Source organism: Epinephelus lanceolatus, chromosome 11 (genome assembly GCF_041903045.1).
Source record: "Epinephelus lanceolatus isolate andai-2023 chromosome 11, ASM4190304v1, whole genome shotgun sequence".
Classification (NCBI taxonomy): domain Eukaryota; kingdom Metazoa; phylum Chordata; class Actinopteri; order Perciformes; family Serranidae; genus Epinephelus; species Epinephelus lanceolatus.
The window spans coordinates 20,316,592-20,334,632 of NC_135744.1; the positions used below are offsets into that span (position 1 = coordinate 20,316,592).

Here is an 18,041-nt window from a genome sequence, read left to right on the forward strand (position 1 = left end):
ATCCTTTTTAGTCCCCTTGATTTTTTGCTGTGTGTCCCTGCTGTCTCACTCATCTCTCCCCCTCTGTCACCCCGCTCAGTCCTCCTCACGTCATGTCTCCCTCACTCACTCTTTTTTCAAGGATGCAGCAGCAGAGATCGCCTCCTCTTGCCCAGCTCACTGGATCTGAAAATCCTTCCACTCTCCCCCGTCTGTTTATCCGTTTACTCTCCCCGTCCCTCTTTTTCCCTCCTGTACTGCACTGTAGCTGTCTGTGTCTGTTCTCTCTTTCACTCTCTTCTCTTTCTCCTCCCCAACTTTTCTGTTTTGACTTTTCGAGTGAACTGCCTCCTTCCTCTTCTCTCTTTATAAATACACCACAGCTGCCACACAGCACCGCCTTAAAGTTTTCATCTCCTTTTCATAGCTGTATTTTTTGCATCCAACTAATGCTCCAAGCTTCCATCTAAGTGTGACTGTGTCTTAATTTTTTCTCAAACTTGTCTATGAGCATAGCGAGGAAATGAAGCATGAGTGCACAGTTTTGTGTAACCGATCACATGAGTATGAGACAGTTATTTGTTATGAAAAAAGGACAACTGAAAAGGAAAAAAATATAGCCATCATCAGTGTCCAATATCAGCTTAAAATGATTTTAAAAAATATACTATGCTTTTATTCTTACAGCCCAGGAAACATATTTTCAAACGTGACTGCATGTACATCTTACATCCTCACTTACAGATTTTAATGAAGTGGTTTTACATACTTATGTATTCTGCCACCTGTGTATGACCAACATGGATAGATACATGCTCCATTACTTGCACATTATAAACACTGACGCACATTCAGAGCTTGTGTGTTCCATACGCTGAAATGATTTACTGTGAAGTGCTGCTGGCCATAAGGATTCAACTCTGAGTTCTTCCAGTCTGCCGACCACTGATGCATGCCAGGGAAATATTATGGGTAAATAATTTTTATCAGCTGTGACAATGTTGCTGGTTTTGTTCTCACCTTGTGGATCTGTGTGTTTGTGTGTGCATCACCATGACAGAATGTGGTTGCAGGGACGACCACAGAAGCCGTTTCTTTGCCTGTCTGTCTGTTTGTGGGCAGATTTTGTCAATGCAGTAATGTCACAACCATGCAAGATGCAGTCACAGAACTTTACAGGTGTGTACTTAAGTTCAAAATTAATGATGGGAATGATGGGTGTGGTCTGAGCAAGGGGGATGGAAGTAGGGGGGTAGAAGAAGGGAAGAAGCCACTATCCTTTCACTTTAGGTGCCTGACCCTATTCAATTTAAAAGAAGAGTGTGTGTAAGAATTAGGGGGATTTAGTGGCCTCTAGTGGTGAGGACTGTAGATTGCAACCAGCTGAAACTTGTCCTGATTAAGGTGGATTTATACTTGTGCCTCAGCTCTATGCAGACCCTACGCCATAGCCTTTGCACATGGCCTATGTTGTTGTGAGCATTTATACTTGTGTGGTGTGTCTGTGTCACTCTGCAGTTACACCTCCAAAACACTAGTCGGCAGCAGGGTTTCTGTGAAGTGCTGTAAAGTTAAGTTGATTCAAAACACACATTAAACACGGCTTAATAGAGACAATTTCAAACACAAGAACATAAATCTACTTCACTGTAACTTGCAGGATTCAAAGACAAAGCACAAATACATCATGCTAACGTTTTTAGCACAAGCCTAGGGAATTTTGCATTGTATAAATTAGCCTAGCGGCTAGCGCACTTTTCCCCTATACATATGAAGCCAGGAACAACAGTAACATTTAACAAAGGTAACGGTACATAATTTTGCTCCAAAACAACTCACAAGCTTCACTAACAAAACAACTGTCTTATACTAAACATGTTTCCCAAACAAATATAACACTCTAACGTTTTTAGCACAAGCCTATGGTATTTTACATTGTATAAATTAGCCTAGCAACTTGCAGATACTTCCTCTACTCATATGAAGTCTTAAATCACACGCAAGACTTAAAATGCTATTGTGTGGAGGCATAATTTCTCAACAATTTATTGTTTCTTATCAGTGAAATAAAAGTAAATAAAAGCTTGGTTTCCACTGAGGGAAATGGTTACATGTAGATACATTTCTGGGGAGGTGCACATCAGGTTGCAGCATATTTGCTTTGACTGAATTATCCACAGAGGTCTCTTCCTTTTTACTAAAAAATGGACTAGGTGATTAAAACTGGAAATAAATAAATAAATAAAGCAGTTTCAAATTGTTTCTTGGACACTGTTCGGCATGTCGGAGATGGGCCTCTAACCAAGCACCTGCTAATGTGTGCTCAAGTTTTTTTCTCTGATAACTTAAGATTCAGGCATTCAGGAAGTTTTTATTGTGAGACGAATTATATGCAGAGTTCTCCTTCTCTCCAAGACAAATGAACCTATTAATTACTGTAACATAGTGATACAACATGGTGATCTCCAAGGACAAGGACCCGTTGTATGGATATATAAACAGCTAATCCTAATGTGACAAAAACACAACAATTATTATTTTTAGGTGAATATAAAGAAAACATACTCATTATATTATATTATATTAAGTTTTTGTCAGTTTATCCCCCTAAATTCTACACACTGGACCTTTAACTCATGGATGGCTGTATCAGAGCTATTTTTTCCCCTGCATGTTTTGTCATCCGGGTTTTTATTGTGTTTAGTATGAGTTAATTTAAGTCTGAAATGCATTTGGCCAGGGCCCCAGTAATGTGAAATGTCTTGTTAAATGAGTGTCTCTGACAACAGTCATTAATAATTCCGGTAATTTTTATTTAGTTCCCAAAAAAGTAAGAACATTGCTATTTCTATGATCATCAGTGGAACTATAGAACTAGAGTTACAATCTGTAACTGTTTTATTAGAAGAAGAACATATACATTATTAATCCAATTTTTCACTCTGTTTGTCATATACACACAGGTCCTAAATACACACACATGCACAAACATGACCTATACATGCATTAAATGGAGACATCAGGGTGAGGGGGCTGCAAATGATAGGGTTCGTCAAGATTCAGCAGTGCCCAGGAGGCAAACAGGCACCTCTTCAGCTACCAGTCCATGCTCCACATGTGGTCCGGCTGGGGACTTGAGCCAGAAACCCTCCAGTCCCCAACCTATGTCCCTATGGGCTGAGCTACTGCCGCCCCTAAAAGATAAGGAGATCCTAGTTGAGTGCAACCTCCTTGACATGGAAATGACAGCATGACAAATCATAAAGTCATAATGCAACATCATCAAAGGGAACTGAAGGGTGATGGCTTTAAAATGTGATGCCAGTAACACTCCGGGCCAATGATCTGACATCTAACGGACAATCTTACTTAAATTTCTCCTGAGGTTGTGTCTGTGAGCCTGCCTATCCCCATAACAGCCAACACGCAGTAAGAATAAGCACAGTGTAACGTGCTCTTCTCCGAGTGCCAACGCCACAGCTTCTCTGTCGCCTTCAGTGACAGTGTTTGAAGCGAATGCTGTCATGTTGATGTAGACCACTGTAGCACAGTGGAAACTATTTTGTATCACCTGTTACTTAAAGTCTTGGCCTTCATTTTGATTAATTCTTCGTTCAAGGATACTTCAGTGGGCACGGTGCTTAATCAACAGGAAAACTGCTGAAATACATATCATGAACCCTCCTCAGTAATCTTTTTTGTCATTTTTGTATTATTCTGCATGCTTATTTTATTATACCCAATTTATGTATATTATGAATAGTCTCGCCACCAGACAATCAGAGATCTCCGCCTTCTGATAGTCTGGGGACACTCCTTTCTAAAGTGTGCTTAACACACCGGCGAAAACAGCCGGCAACAAAGCAATGCCTCCTGCATTTTTGAAAAGGACACGCCTTCTCGGAAATGTGCGCTCCCCCTTTTCTCATCCGCAAGGAAACAAACACACAGAGAGCTTGAAAATGGATGCCGAGAGATTTAACTCCGTTTTATCAAACATGTGCTCATCCATGAAGAAAATATTTTTTTCCAGCGGATGTCTTAGTTACAACATGATTGAGCTAACTGGAGTAGTTTCATGTTGTATCCGACAACGGGAGGCTTTTAACAGATGACGTCCTGATGTTAGCTTTGCTGCTAGTGTTAGCTGTCCCTGTCAGCTGCAGCCACTGATGCTTTCTAGACATCGTGATTTCCCAAAACTGAATAAATACCACACATAGCAAAACAAAACTGCTTTGCTAGCTCAATCATGTTGTAACTAAGATATCCACTGGAAAAGATATTTTTTTCACGGACCGTTTAATGAGTTATTACCTATTACAGACACTGCTAACGGCTAACAGCTAACAGCTAACGGTTAGCCCAGCTAAACGTGCACACAGAAATAGTAATGTTTGTTCAATCATTGTGTTTATAGACTTTACAAACATCGCATTAGTCTAAACGGTGATACAGTGATGTGAAAAATGTGATATATAGGCTATATATATAGCTAAAAGCTCTGCTGGTTTTCTACCCGGAAGTATTTGTAAACAACAAGGCGATTCCCTCTAGCGTGACGGATGAGTCTTGGCCTTGTAAAAGATTATGTTTGTTTCTTTTAGTTGGCGAGAATGTGTCGCCGCAAACCCAACAAACATCCACTAACTTTGACAGCGTTTTCTGCAAGCACGGCTGAGCCATTTTGTACCGCTACACGTGTTTCTAGTGGGACTATGTTTACAAGCACAAGAGTTCAGCGAGCCACCAAAGGACCGCCCTGCACATTTACTATTGGTTCTGCAACGTAGGGAGTTTTTTTAAACTCTGAAATTGTATCCGCCCATCTAAACACAAAATCAGGGAGAAAGACATCAGTCTTTAGTTAAGCAAAGCGTCTAAAGACTGACTTGTGAGTCTATATTATGAAAGACAATGCCGACTCCATATGTTCTGACTAATGCCACAGTTATATGGTTAAAATTCCACACTGAGACAGGACCGTGATCATGATGTTTTTAAGGAAACTGAAGCCCCATAAGCAAATGTAGAGAACATCCAGTAATGGTTCATCCATGAAATCAATGTCAGACCAGAGCTGACACATTTGACACACATAGTGAGTGAATACCCTGCTGTCACTGCCTGGTCTTGTACCATGTAGCTGTTGATGGCAAGTTACAGTGTAGACAACAGCACTGCCCCAAATGTGCTAGCACCTCCCACTGGTTAGACTAGAAAATGACCTCTGTTTAACTAAACTATCAGTACAGGTGTATAAAACAACTAGTACAGGTGAATAAAAATACTCAGTGTTTGTGTATAAAAATAGCTTCAATTTTGACTGAGTTCCCAGTTAGAGTGAAAAAGGTCTACCTTAGATGCACTACACAGGTCCTGGAAAAGTAAGCTAAGCCCTGATCCTGAAATATCACAAAAAGACTTGTCTTTACTTTAAAATCTTGATTAGGTAATCCTGTCTGGGACTTCCATAATCTACCATGGCATCTGCCACTCTGCAGAATGATGAATACTTGGAGTTGTTTGGGGGGCAAAGCCTCTGGCATTGATGTAAAAATAACCGCCCAAATGTGATGAATGCAGCCAGGACAGCTCACCTGCTAATCTGTATGTGCGAGGCCCGTTGTGTTGCTGCAGACTCACATGTTGCATCAAGGCTTTGCTCGCAATTGAAGGTGACAGTAAGCCTGTCAGCTTGAACAGCAGGTTTGCACGTCTGCACTGATTGTACAGAGTTGCGTGCGTCACTGAACGGGACGCTGTGGGAAAAAGAAGGGAGGAGGAAAACAAGAGGAAGAGGGGTGGGGGGGGGGGGGGGGGGGGGGGGATTGCTGCTGAACCTGTGACTGGCAGGAGGGAAGAAAGTGACTGATAGCACAGTGTGGCCGACTTTCAGATGGAATAGTCCAGTTCCTGGGCCATTTTTGTAAAAGAAGACATTTGGAGTATCTTCTTGTTTTGATCCTCTGGGTCTGTAGGCCCCAGTCAGGATGAGCTGTATTCCTGCCTCACACAGGTAAGACAACTAAAATATTCATCAATCTACACAAGTATATACCTGCTCACTACCATAGCTAGGAGAACTAAAGCGTGTTGTGTCATATTGTCAGAGTACAATAATAAAAATGAGGCCACACTGTAGATTTAACAAGATAACGACATAATTGATTCAAGAAATTAATGGAATTAAATTGATCAAAACCCGGAGGTGGAAACGGGATTACATGCCAACAGCCCGGGATTAACATCATGTCAATCATTTCAGTTAATTAGGCTTTGACACCTACTCTTTGTCTGTTTGATTTAAATCTAAGTCAACAGATGCTGCTTCAATAGAATTTCAAATCTAGCTTTATTATTTTCCTGCGTGATGTGTCGAGGGAGTTTCCTCTTGTAGCATGTCTTGTAGCGTAATCATGGAGATATAGATTAAACAAACAAAAGGTATTAGTGATTGGAGACTGGTCAGCATCACTGACGTTACCTGAGTGTCCCTCTTTTACATCATCAACTATGGGGTGCCGTTTGTAAAGTGTCTCACGCTGAAAATAACATCAACATTTTGCCACATTTAGCTTCAAACAATGTTTAAAAAAGTATTGTGAATTTTTTAACGTCACCTTTTACCACATTTACAGCAATATTTGTTAACTTAGAAATATATTAAATAGTTAAATCTAAATATTAAATGTGGCACCTAAATGTTAAATGTTAAATCTAAATCTAAATGCTAAATCTAAATCTAAATCTAAATGTTAAATCTAAATATTAAATATAAATATAATATAAATGTTAAATCTAAATCTAAATGTTAAATCTAAATGCTAAATATAAATATAAATATAAATGTTAAATCTAAATGCTAAATATAAATATAAATCTAAATGTTAAATCTAAATATTAAATCTAAATCTAAATCTAAATCTAAATGTTAAATCTAAATGTTCTGGGTGAAACTAAATATTTAGCTAATATGCAAATTCACACTGCCGGTCACCGGAAGTACCAAAATAAAAGCTCGAGATGGTCAGACTGTGTTTATAGAATCAAATAAAGAATTAAAACCAACTTATCGGGGGAAATGAACACTTGAACATACATTAGCGTGATAATAACTACCTAAAATAACAAGAAACATGTTTGGAGAAATTTTATTTGACGAGTACTTTGAGTTGTAGTGTCCCTTCGTAGGGATTACGAAGCTAAGCTAACAACCGTTAGCTCTTAGCCCCGTTAGCAGTGTCTGTAATGACTCATTAACTCTTAAACAGTCCGTGAAAAAAATATTTTTTCCAGCGGATGTCTTAGTTACAACATGATTGAGCTAGCAAAGCAGTTTTGTGTTGCGATGTGTGGTATTTATTCAGTTTTGGGAAATCACGATGTCTAGAAAGCATCAGTGGCTGCAGCAGCAGCAAAGCTATCAGGACGTCATCTGTTAAAAGCCTCCCGTTGTCGGATACGACATGAAACTACTCCAGCTAGCTCAATCATGTTGTAACTAAGACATCAGCTGGAAAAAAAATTTTTTTTTTCACGGACCGTTTAGAGTTAGTGAGTCATTACAGACACCGCTAACGGGGCTAACAGCTAACGGTTAGCCCAGGTAATCTACGATAACCATGATATTAATTTCAGAACGTGATAATAATGTTTGTTCAATCATTGTGTTTATAGACTTTACAAACACCAGATTAGTCTAAACGGTGATATAGTGACGTGAAAAATGTGAGATATGCATATATATATGTAGCTAAACTCCGTTGGTTTTCTACCTGGAAGTATTTGTAAACAACAAGGTGATTCCCTCCGAAGGGACACTAACAACTCAAAGTACACATTAAATAAAATTTCTCCCAACACGTTTCTTGTTATTTTAGGTAGTTATTATCACGCTAATGTATGTTCAAGTGTCCATTTCCCCCGATAAGTTGGTTTTAATTCGTTATTTGATTCACACAGTCTGACCATCTCAAACTTTTATTTTGGTACTTCCGGTGACTGGCAGTGTGAATTTGCATATTAGCTAAACATTTAGTTTCACCCAGAACATTTAGATTTAACATTTAGATTTAGATTTAATATTTATATTTATATTTATATTTAGCATTTAGATTTAACATTTAGATTTATATTTATATTTAGCATTTAGATTTAATATTTAGATTTAGATTTAATATTTAGATTTAACATTTATATTTATATTTAGATTTAATATTTAGATTTAGCATTTAGATTTAGATTTAATATTTAGATTTAGATTTAGCATTTAGATTTAACATTTAGATTTAGATTCAATATTTAGATTTAACTATTTAATATATTTCTAAGTTAACAAATATTGCTGTAAATGTGGTAAAAGGCGACGTTAAAAAATTCACAATACTTTTTTAAACATTGTTTGAAGCTAAATGTGGCAAAATGTTGATGTTATTTTCAGCGTGAGACACTTTACAAACGGCACCCCATAATCAACATCAGTGTGCATATTTATTATTTGTTTACCTGCAAATCATAAAAAAGTAATGGCCAGCTCTGCTCTTTCTCATATTACAGGTATTTAATCAGCTGGACAGCCACTTTTTAAATACTTCACCTAGTGAAACAAAATGTTCTCTTAATATCCTCTTCACAACTACAATCTTTTCTTGGGCCGACCTTCTTGTTTTAGAAGAAGAAGGGCTCTCTCACTCTTCCCCCATCCTGTGATTTGAGAAGTCACTTGTTGTTTAAGCCTGTTATGTCATTAAGCGCTTACCTGCAGATTAACACAGCGGGAGAAACTCTTACCCTGCCCCCCCTTTCTCCTCATCCCCTCACTTGTTGTCAACACTGCCCACTGTTTTGCATTGGAACACATTTCAGAGAAACATATGGTAACGCAGTGGAGTTGAGCTGAGATGGAAATCCCTGAGGTAAACCTGTGTGATCTTACAGCAGGTCATATCAGACTTGCACATCTGTGCAGCTACTGCACAAAGGTTTTATTTAAGCGGTTTGGATAATGCCTGGGATTGGGGTCAGGAGGAAGCTATATGTTTAGATCTGGTTGGGACTGTAAAGACTGTCAGATGTGAGCTGCAGGGTGATTAGTGGTACAAGCAAAGCAAATTTTCCTGTCTTCCTTTGTAGACAGAATTTTGATACTGCAAGCTCCCAGCTGCCGTCACATCACATTGCACCATCTGTCCACGTCTATTTGATCAAACACTGTCCCACTAACCTCAATACAAAATGCTGCAGATTCGGTGTGCAGGGAACAATTGCCAAACCCAGGATTTACTGAATACAATCAAGTGTTTATTCTGTTACTTCTGTGACTGAGCTGTGTCTTGGCAAGAATCTGGTGATACAATATGTATCACAATACAGAGGTTACGATTCAATATATCGCGATATTTTATGACACTATTAGCAAGGCAATACATTGTGATACATTTATGACTTTCCCTGTTTCACATGTTCTTTGTGTTTACATTGGTGATGTGTTGTTATATTGGAGTGGAAGAGTCAAATGTCTGAGGTCAGGGGTTTAAACACAACACACAATGAACCACTGCTGCAAATCTTTGCATGTTAATTATAAATTAAAAATTGATAGAGTTTTTGAGAACCAATACAGTATCACAACACATAATATTGCAATGCTCAAGTGCATCAGCATTTTCTTAAACCCATATTTGTGACAACAGCTGTAAAAAGTTTGAATTTAAATGTTAAGACCACATTTGTTCCATGTTGCATAGCTTTTATAGAGAGACCCGAACATTTGTTTGGTATGTATTTTTAATTTCTCCAAGGTATTTGAGATCAGTAGGACTCAATAAGTATAAAAACTTCCAATGTCTTCAAACGAGTACTTCCTAATTAACAGTGTCTTAATCTTGTTACTTTAGCTAAATTTGGTCAAATGTGTTGCCATATCAAACTACAAACATTATTTATCATAAATAAACAAGTTTGAACCATAAAATGTGATCAGGTTTTGGACCTTGTCCACTTTTGTGTCGGGATCGCCTGCAGACATCTTGTTTTTATATGGATTAGTGTATTGTGCTCTCATTACCACTAGATGGCACAAAAAGTGTCCACAAACGAGGACAATGGGTCTAAATTAAGAAGAATGAAGTATGGGGTCAAGTAGTCTGAGTGGGCGGAAGTTTGCTGCATAGATCAGCCTCTCATTGGGCGGAACGAGCCACCCGCTGAAGTCCCACCCTACCACCTCCGGTTGTGTAGCAGTTTTCAACCGTTTTCAGCACGTCCTTTACTAACTTTTGCGGTGTTTGATCTTGCGGGGATGTAGCCATTTTTCTGCCATGGTTCGCGTCCTGTAGGCGATATTTTTGTGGGCGTATTACACCAAAACCTGTTTCCCCCCGGCAATATTTTTGCAAGCGCACCGTTGCTGTGGCACCGCCCAGAATAATTGTGATTGGTTGAAAGAAATACAAGCACCCAGAGCGTTTTTTTCTCCAATCTTAAAGTGAGAGTCGGCCCAGCCAGACCTTTCTTTTCTTGAGAAAGGTCTGGTGAGCGAGACTAGGGGTCAAGTAAACTCAAAATCTGATGTCCTCATATGAGGACACAGGGTCTCAGGAGGATATATTGAATACACATTCTTCATTGGTATAGATCTATATTTGAATTTCTTCTGTTGAAAAGGTTTGTTGGGTATCATACTCTGCTACGAACAAATTTAACTAGTCCAGATATATATGAGGATTTTTTTGCTATGTAAAAAAAAAAAAATTGTTGTCACAAAGCTTTTCTTACATTTAAACATATTTATTGTCACAAAAGTGTGGCATCACCTGCAAACCCTTAAATGTAGCATGAGCAGTAGGTCTCACATTGCACTGACAACAGATCTTGGCTCCAGTTTAAAGTGGGATTTATACCTTGCATCAAATCAACGCTGTTACTATGGTGTGGCCTAGGCCATACCTATGTCTGAGTACCTCCTCAGAAATGTAACTCTGTCTACCTCCTGTCTGTTTTTATGAGCTAAAACCATTTCCCTCAGTGGAAACAAAGCTTTTATTTACATTCATTTCACAGATAAGAAACAATAAATTGTGAAGACAATAAAGCCTCCACAAAAATAGCATTTTGAGTCCTGTGTGTGATTTATCCCGGCTTCATATGAGTAGAGGAAATCTCCACTCGCTAGGCTAATTTATACAATATAAGATGCCATAGGCTTGCGCTAATAATGTTAGCATGTTGTGTTTGTGGGGAAAATGTGTCCAGCAAAGGATTAATGCTTTGTCTGTGAATGCTGCGAGTTATAGTGAAGCTGATTTTTGTACTTGTGTTTGAAATTGTCACTATTACGCCATGTTTAATGTGTGTTTAATACAGGTTTGAATCAACTCAACATTACCTCACAGAGACCCCACTGTTGAATAGTATTTTGGAGGTGCAACTATATGCTCACAACGGCGTAGGCCATGTGCGTAGGCTATGGGGTAGGCTCTGCATAGAGCTGACGCACAAGTATAAATCCTGATTAACTTATATTTTGTGGTCAGTGTAAAGTGGTTTGTAGTTTTTGGAAAAAAATGTAGTTATTTTGTAGCTGTTATTCATTGCTGAAACCTCCAAATCCATTCAGCATAGACCTGAAGCAAGAAATCTTTGGACTCTTTTGCTGAAATTCAGTGGGACATTCAGAATACTGTTAAGGTTGAACAAAAAATATGCAACAGACAAAACTTACCAAAATGAACCCAACATGTGTTTGTGTGTGTGTGTTTGCAGTATGAGCACCATTCTAAGTCAAGTAGAATCTCAGATGGAGGACAGTCCAGGTCAAAGAAGAGGGAGCAAAGCCTACCAGGTACAACAGACATCTTTACCCAACTGTCTTTTACTGCAAATAGCATCCTTGCCGTCAAATCTGGATGACATAAACATAAAATGTATTATAAATCTCCTCCCTGGACCAGATCTTCCCTGAAGCCAACACGGATGAAGATGGAGATTCCAGCTCCTATCCTGAAGACTTTCTTTACAAGAGGGAACGTCTTCCTTCTATAGTTGTGGAGCCCACAGAGTGCAATGAGCCAGAGAACGGGGAGCTGCGCTGGCCTCCAAGATCCCTATTGGGCCACAATGTGGAGGAGGAGGAGGAGGAGGAGGAAGACAGCAGTGTTGATCACACAGACGGTTCTATGGATGCAGAGCAGCAGGAGGACACAGGGATGGAAGAAGGGTAAGGACCAGAGTGTTATAAACTGTCCCCACACCTCAACCACAGTCTGTCAGATTTTTGAGGACTGTATTTCAGAAATGCTTGGTTGATGTTGACAATATTTTGTGTCACAGTGACAGTGGTATTACTTTTGATCATGCCTTTCAGAGGCATTTTGACTTATTCAGACCTCCAGCCAGAGGAAAACATTGACATTGTATGTTTCTGCAAACTATGACTATGTTACATTTGTATAATATCAGCATTTCTACAGTGAAGTAGTATATGAAGCAACATCATCATCGGGTTGGAGGGCATGGTGGATGGTGTGACACCTGAGCGAGACACTTGCCAAGCTGCAGACTACTGTTTGGGACCAACAAACAACAAAACTGGTTGTTACCTCCGCCAAGGAGGTTATGTTTTTCTGTTTGTCTGCAAAATAACTTGAAAAGTTCTGAATGGATTTTGATGATTTTGACCTTTCAGGAAAGGTTGATAATGGGACAAGGAACAGATGATAAAACTTTGGTGGTGATCGGTTGAAGCGAAGTGGATAAAATAAGAAAATGGCAGGACATCCAAGCTGCTTGGCGGAGGTCTGCGCTCTCTGAGTGTTCTAGTTTTTTAGAGTCCTCACTGTGTTTCCAGTGGCTTTTTAGTCAATAAATGTGGATTTTTCTTAATGACATGTTGCTGTGTTTCCACCATGTTCCTGCCAAGAAAAGCCATTTTTTTAATTAATTACTAAGCTAGGATACTGCCAAGAAAGGGGTTGTTTTTGGTTTAGACATCGCTGTATTTCCAAACGTGACTGTAACAAGAAAACCCATTGTTTTTTACAGAGAAAACACCACAATTCCAGCTGGGATATTGCCAAGAAAAGGGGTTGCTTTTTACTGAGACATTGCCGTGTTTCCAGCTGTTATTGTGCCACCAAAAGCAGTTTTTTTACCAAGACATCTGTGCACGTCCAGCCATGAATGTTCCAAGACAAGCCATTGTTTTTTACTGAGAAAACACCACATTCCCAGCCAGGATAGTGCCAAGAAAAGGGATTGTTTTTTACTGAGACATTGGCACGTTTCCAGCTGTGATTGTGCCAACAAAAGCAGTTGGTTTTTACCAAGACATCTGTGCAATTCCAGCTGGGATAGTGCCAAGAAAAGAGGTTGTTTTTTTTATTGAGACATCACCGCATTTCATGCTGGAATTAAAAGTTGTTTATTACTGAGACATAGCTGTGCTTTTTTTTTCCAAGATATTGCCATGTTTCTAGTTGGGGTAGTGCTAAGAAAAGGGGTTGTTTTTTACTCAGACATTGCCATGTTTCCAGCTTGGATATTGCCAAGAAAAGGGGTTGTTTTTTACTGAAACATTGCTGCATTTCCAGCAGTTTTTTAGCCACTAATTGTGGGTTTTTCTTAGTGACATGTTGCTGTGTTTTCATCATTTTCCCGCTAAGAATAGCCTTTTTTTTGTCCTACCAAGGCATCGCAACATTTCTAGCTAGGATAGTGCCAAGAAAGAAGAGGTTGTTTTTTGAGACTTCACCATATTTTCGGCTGGGATTGTGCCACGCAAAGCAGTTGTTTATTACTGTGACATCGCTGTGTTTCCACCATGTTTACTCGGACATCACCCTGTTTCCAGCTGGAACTATGCCAAGAAAAGCCATTGTATTTTACCAAGAAAATGCCACATTTCCTGCCAGGATATTGCCAAGAAAAGGGGTTGTTTTTAACTGTGACATTGCCACACTTCCAGGGGTGATTGTGCCACCAAAAGCAATTGTTTCATATCAAGACATTGCTGCATTTCCAGTGAACTTTTAGCCATTAAATGTGGGTTTTTCTTAGTGACATGTTGCTGTGTTTCCACCATGTTCCCACCAAGAGAAATATTTTTTTAACCAACACATTGCCACGTTTCTAGCGAGGATAGAGCCAAGAAAATGGGTTGTTTTTGACTAATAAGAAAGGATGGTAGAGGGCTGGGCTAGAAAGCCAAACAAAGGCCCACACGCTGAAATCAATGCAAAAATCGTCTATTTATTTTAGACATCTGTGCACAAAAATGGTGCTCAAAGTGCAAACAAATGACAGAGTGAGTAAAAACAGCAGCAAACAATTCAGTCCTTGACCATCATTAGTGCTACTGACATGAGTGCTTCACAGAACAGATATAGACACAGACAGATTAGATGTGGTGAATCAGTCAGCTGGTGCCACTAATTCGATGAGATCAGCTCTGAGGAGCAGAAACATGACTACACAATCACAATGACCTGTCCTATGAGCACTACACTATTTACAGCATCCTCAAACACCAATATAAGATAGCAGAAGAGATAGCTGTGAATTATGCCACCAGGGGCAGCTGTTTATTACTGAGACATCGCTGCATTTCCAGTGGAGATTGTGCCACAAAGGAGTATTTTAAGCCAAAACATGATATTTTCTGAACAACAACCAAGTGTTTTTTGTCCCTCGACCTAACCACATATTGACCAGACATAAAGTTTCAATGCATCTGCTACATAATACATACAAATGTAATGTATCCATGGTTTGCAAGACCATAGAAAGCCAACATTATTTGTTGTGATTTAATTGAATTTTCGCTGTATCTAACTGTCTCTCCACTATCAGGGGACTTTCAGGGCATTAGTACAACAAAAGCTAGCCTTTGCTCTGAATTAAAATGGAATTACATTTCTAAAAGATCTTCAGATTGTCAATATTGTTTGTATTCAGTGCACTACCTGACTGTGTCTGTCCACTTCCACTGTTGCAGCTTGATTGCGAGGAAGTCTTCCATCGGACCGTCCCTGAGTCAACTGTCCCTCTCCCGGCTGACCCCTCCCGCCTCCCCGACTCCCCCTGAGGCCGCCCCACCCTGCCTGAGGAGCTGAACCGGTGCAACCAGTATGGACTGATGGCACTGCAGTTCACCTGAACTGTAACTTTTATGATGTGTAACCTCTGCGTGTTTGACTTTCCCAATGAAAGAGAAACCCTATGGGAAGGTTGAGATGACTACACATTTCAGAATGTCTGCACTAAGTATGGTCCATTTCTAATAAGTAACACTAAGCAGTTTCCAGTACTGCTATTTTTGGATTGATACCTCTAGTTTAAATTAATTTGTGCTGCACTTTGTGGGCACTCTATCTGACACAGTGGACTAAAGGTAACCAGAGACCGTAGCAACAACCTCCTGGAATCTTTCCTTTGCGACTCAAACCTCATCCCATGGCAAATAAGCATGTGATGAACGACTGTCAGGGCCAGTTTACTAATCACTAGCATGAAAGCTCATCCCAGGCCCAGCAGTTGTAGTTGAAGTGGCCTGTGTGGGTGTTTTTAAATGAAGGACTTTAGGAAGTCCCAATGGTTTGAACTAAGTTCTGACCAATACGGTTTATGACAGTTGTTCCCAACTGGTCCAGCAATGGAGTCCTCTGTGGTCATTAGTTCAAGGTCCACACAGTTTAATGTATTCCACGTCAAACTTGGCCATGTCATTGAGCTCTTCAAAATGAAAGCTCTGTGCTGCAAATTCACTGTACTTTAAAAAAGAGTGCTTTTTACAAACTTGACACATTCGTGAATCGCTTGTGGTCCATTCAGAACGGACCCACGACCCACCAGTTGGGAACCACTGGTTTATGAGGTCTCGATGGACCACATTTTGTGCCGGCATTGAATATTGTTAAATGACATCACCAAATAATTCTTATTTTTATGTGTCAGGGAGCATAATCCTCTTTAATGGGATTTAGACCATGTCGAGACAACACAGCTCTAAATTCGTACAAACCCTCATTATTGAAAAGATTTGCTGCCACGCTTATACTGACCTTATTCTCAGATATTCTCTGCATGTCTGTATTCTGTGTGCAGTCCTTCAAAATATTCAAATTTATACAGGGAAGTCACATCATTGTGAACCGGATCATGTGTACTGAACATAAACGGTTACATTGATTTGTTAATATCCTATTTTTTAATAAGATGCTGTTATCAACAGCTTTCTATAGGTCCACCCCTATGTCAAAAAAGTGAAAAGAATATAATAGCCCTGTGACTGTTTGTTGAGAACTTCAGTGTTAATTGTTTTATAACCAAAGTTGTTTGATATCCTGCTTTTTCCTTTGGCTTAAAGGAGGAAACATTTAGAAATCTAAAACTCCTGATTCATTACAAAACACTTTAGTTTTTTACAGATGCATCATGTGTTTGTCACGCTTGCTTTGTTGACTGACTTTGGTGAGGACTCCTGAATATAACGAAACATTACTAAATGCTGCTACAGTCCCAGATGGACAAAGCTGAGTGAGAGTCCAGATGTTCTTTACTACTAACACATGAAATGTACAGTAAAGAGAGTAATGTAGAACTTTTGTATCATGTTTCTGTGTAATTCTACTGTAGTGAAACCTCTGTGTGCACTTTTCCTTGATGTTCCGCCAGGTAAGCCTGGACTGCTATTGTACAACAATAAAGTTGAATTTATTTCCAAACGGTTCTCGTGCAAAGTTCATTAAATAAATAACCAACCCAACTGCCAGAAAAAATATTAACATATAGGTTTCTGCAGTTCACTGATATGTTACATAATCATTATTATTTCAATCAGGAGAGACTCGTTCTGAGGGAAAAGAATATTTATTTACATGTGCACATAAATATGAGAAATGTGAAAGTTTTTGGCGAGTAGACCCCTTTGTGGTGTCATATGTTCCAGCAGGGTGTTAAAGACGTAGTAGATTAGGGATCTTGTTGTCGTTGCCTTCTTTTACTGGGATTTAGCCATTTTAATGTTCAGGCTTGCCTTTCCCTGTGCAAATCTTCCACCAATCCAAGTTCCCCTCTGATGCTATTTTGCAAGGGCACCAGTGATTGTGATTGGTTTAGAGAAGTATAAACAACCCAGAGCGCCTTTTTTCTCTAAGAGTTACGATGGGTTCAGCGAGACCCATCTTCAGCACTGACACAGCACTAGACTGACTATACAGTGGTCTGCCTTGGTCGGCATTTTCAAGCTGAAGAATGAAACCGTGTCTAGCTCCAAGTCAGCACAAAGATGACACTTGCTGTGACAGCAGACAAATAAACCCTGAGGGGCACAGCAAGTGTGCGTGGTGTCACGAGATCTCAGTAACAACACTCAGACAGAACACTGTGCATGCAGCTGCCCTCATACCAAACAGCAATACAAGACCATTATAGGAAATCATAAAGTAGTTATTTTAAAGTGTTGATGTGCTGATGTTGAATCAGATCTGTTGTTATTTATTTAAAGACCTTCAGATGATCAATATTGCATCAACACACTAGAAATTTTCTTCCTCATGTGACTCACTCTGGATGTTTGCAGTCAATTTAGAGTGACCATGTGATTACAGCACCTGACCTCTAGAGGGAAGCAAAGACCTCCAGTCCCGCATGGTGAAACTATTTTCATATGACAGTAAAATATAGTTTAATGTTCCCAAACAGTGTGTATAGGGTACACTTCTCACCACACATGAACCATCTATAAGCATTTAAACACTTTATTTTACTCAATGTAGACAAATATTTCTCATATAAATGACTATTGCCTGTGGCAAACCTACATTTTAGAATTCCACTTTTTATTCATCTGTTCAGTCATATCTGCACAAACCGACAGTACTGTTATTGGAACTCAACACATCCACAGGCACCTGGTACCCACACGTTCTTAGACTCAAAATAATGATTCAGCAGCCACAGCAGTGCAACTAAACACCAAATCATTACAGTGCAGCAGACATATCACAAACAAAAAAGCTTGTCCATGACCTCTTAAAGGGAAATTTCAGTTTATTTCAACC

The 18,041-nt window shown here is 39.4% G+C and overlaps 1 protein-coding gene across 2 annotated transcripts; it reads left to right on the forward strand.

The window, feature by feature from the left end:
- The first annotated feature begins 1,040 nt into the window (after positions 1-1,040).
- Positions 1,041-16,703, forward strand: LOC117265028 (uncharacterized). Of its 2 annotated transcripts, none has more exons than XM_078172345.1 (4): positions 1,041-1,158; positions 11,746-11,824; positions 11,934-12,199; positions 14,975-16,703. In XM_078172345.1, the coding sequence occupies exons 1-4, from the start codon at positions 1,130-1,132 to the stop codon at positions 15,090-15,092; spliced, it is 492 nt and encodes a 163-aa protein (XP_078028471.1). In that variant the 5' UTR covers positions 1,041-1,129; the 3' UTR covers positions 15,093-16,703. The 2 variants fall into 2 exon arrangements, with proteins under 2 accessions (XP_078028471.1, XP_033495305.1); XM_033639414.2 differs by lacking the exon at positions 1,041-1,158 and adding an exon at positions 5,821-5,998.
- The last annotated feature ends 1,338 nt before the right edge of the window (positions 16,704-18,041 follow it).

Coding starts and splice junctions, on each gene's coding strand:
- LOC117265028 (XM_078172345.1), top strand. CDS start 1,130: ATGCAAGATGCAGTCACAGAACTTTACAG. Junction 1,159..11,745: donor GCAGTCACAGAACTTTACAG/GTGTGTACTTAA, acceptor GTGTGTTTGCAG/TATGAGCACCATTCTAAGTC. Junction 12,200..14,974: donor GACACAGGGATGGAAGAAGG/GTAAGGACCAGA, acceptor CCACTGTTGCAG/CTTGATTGCGAGGAAGTCTT.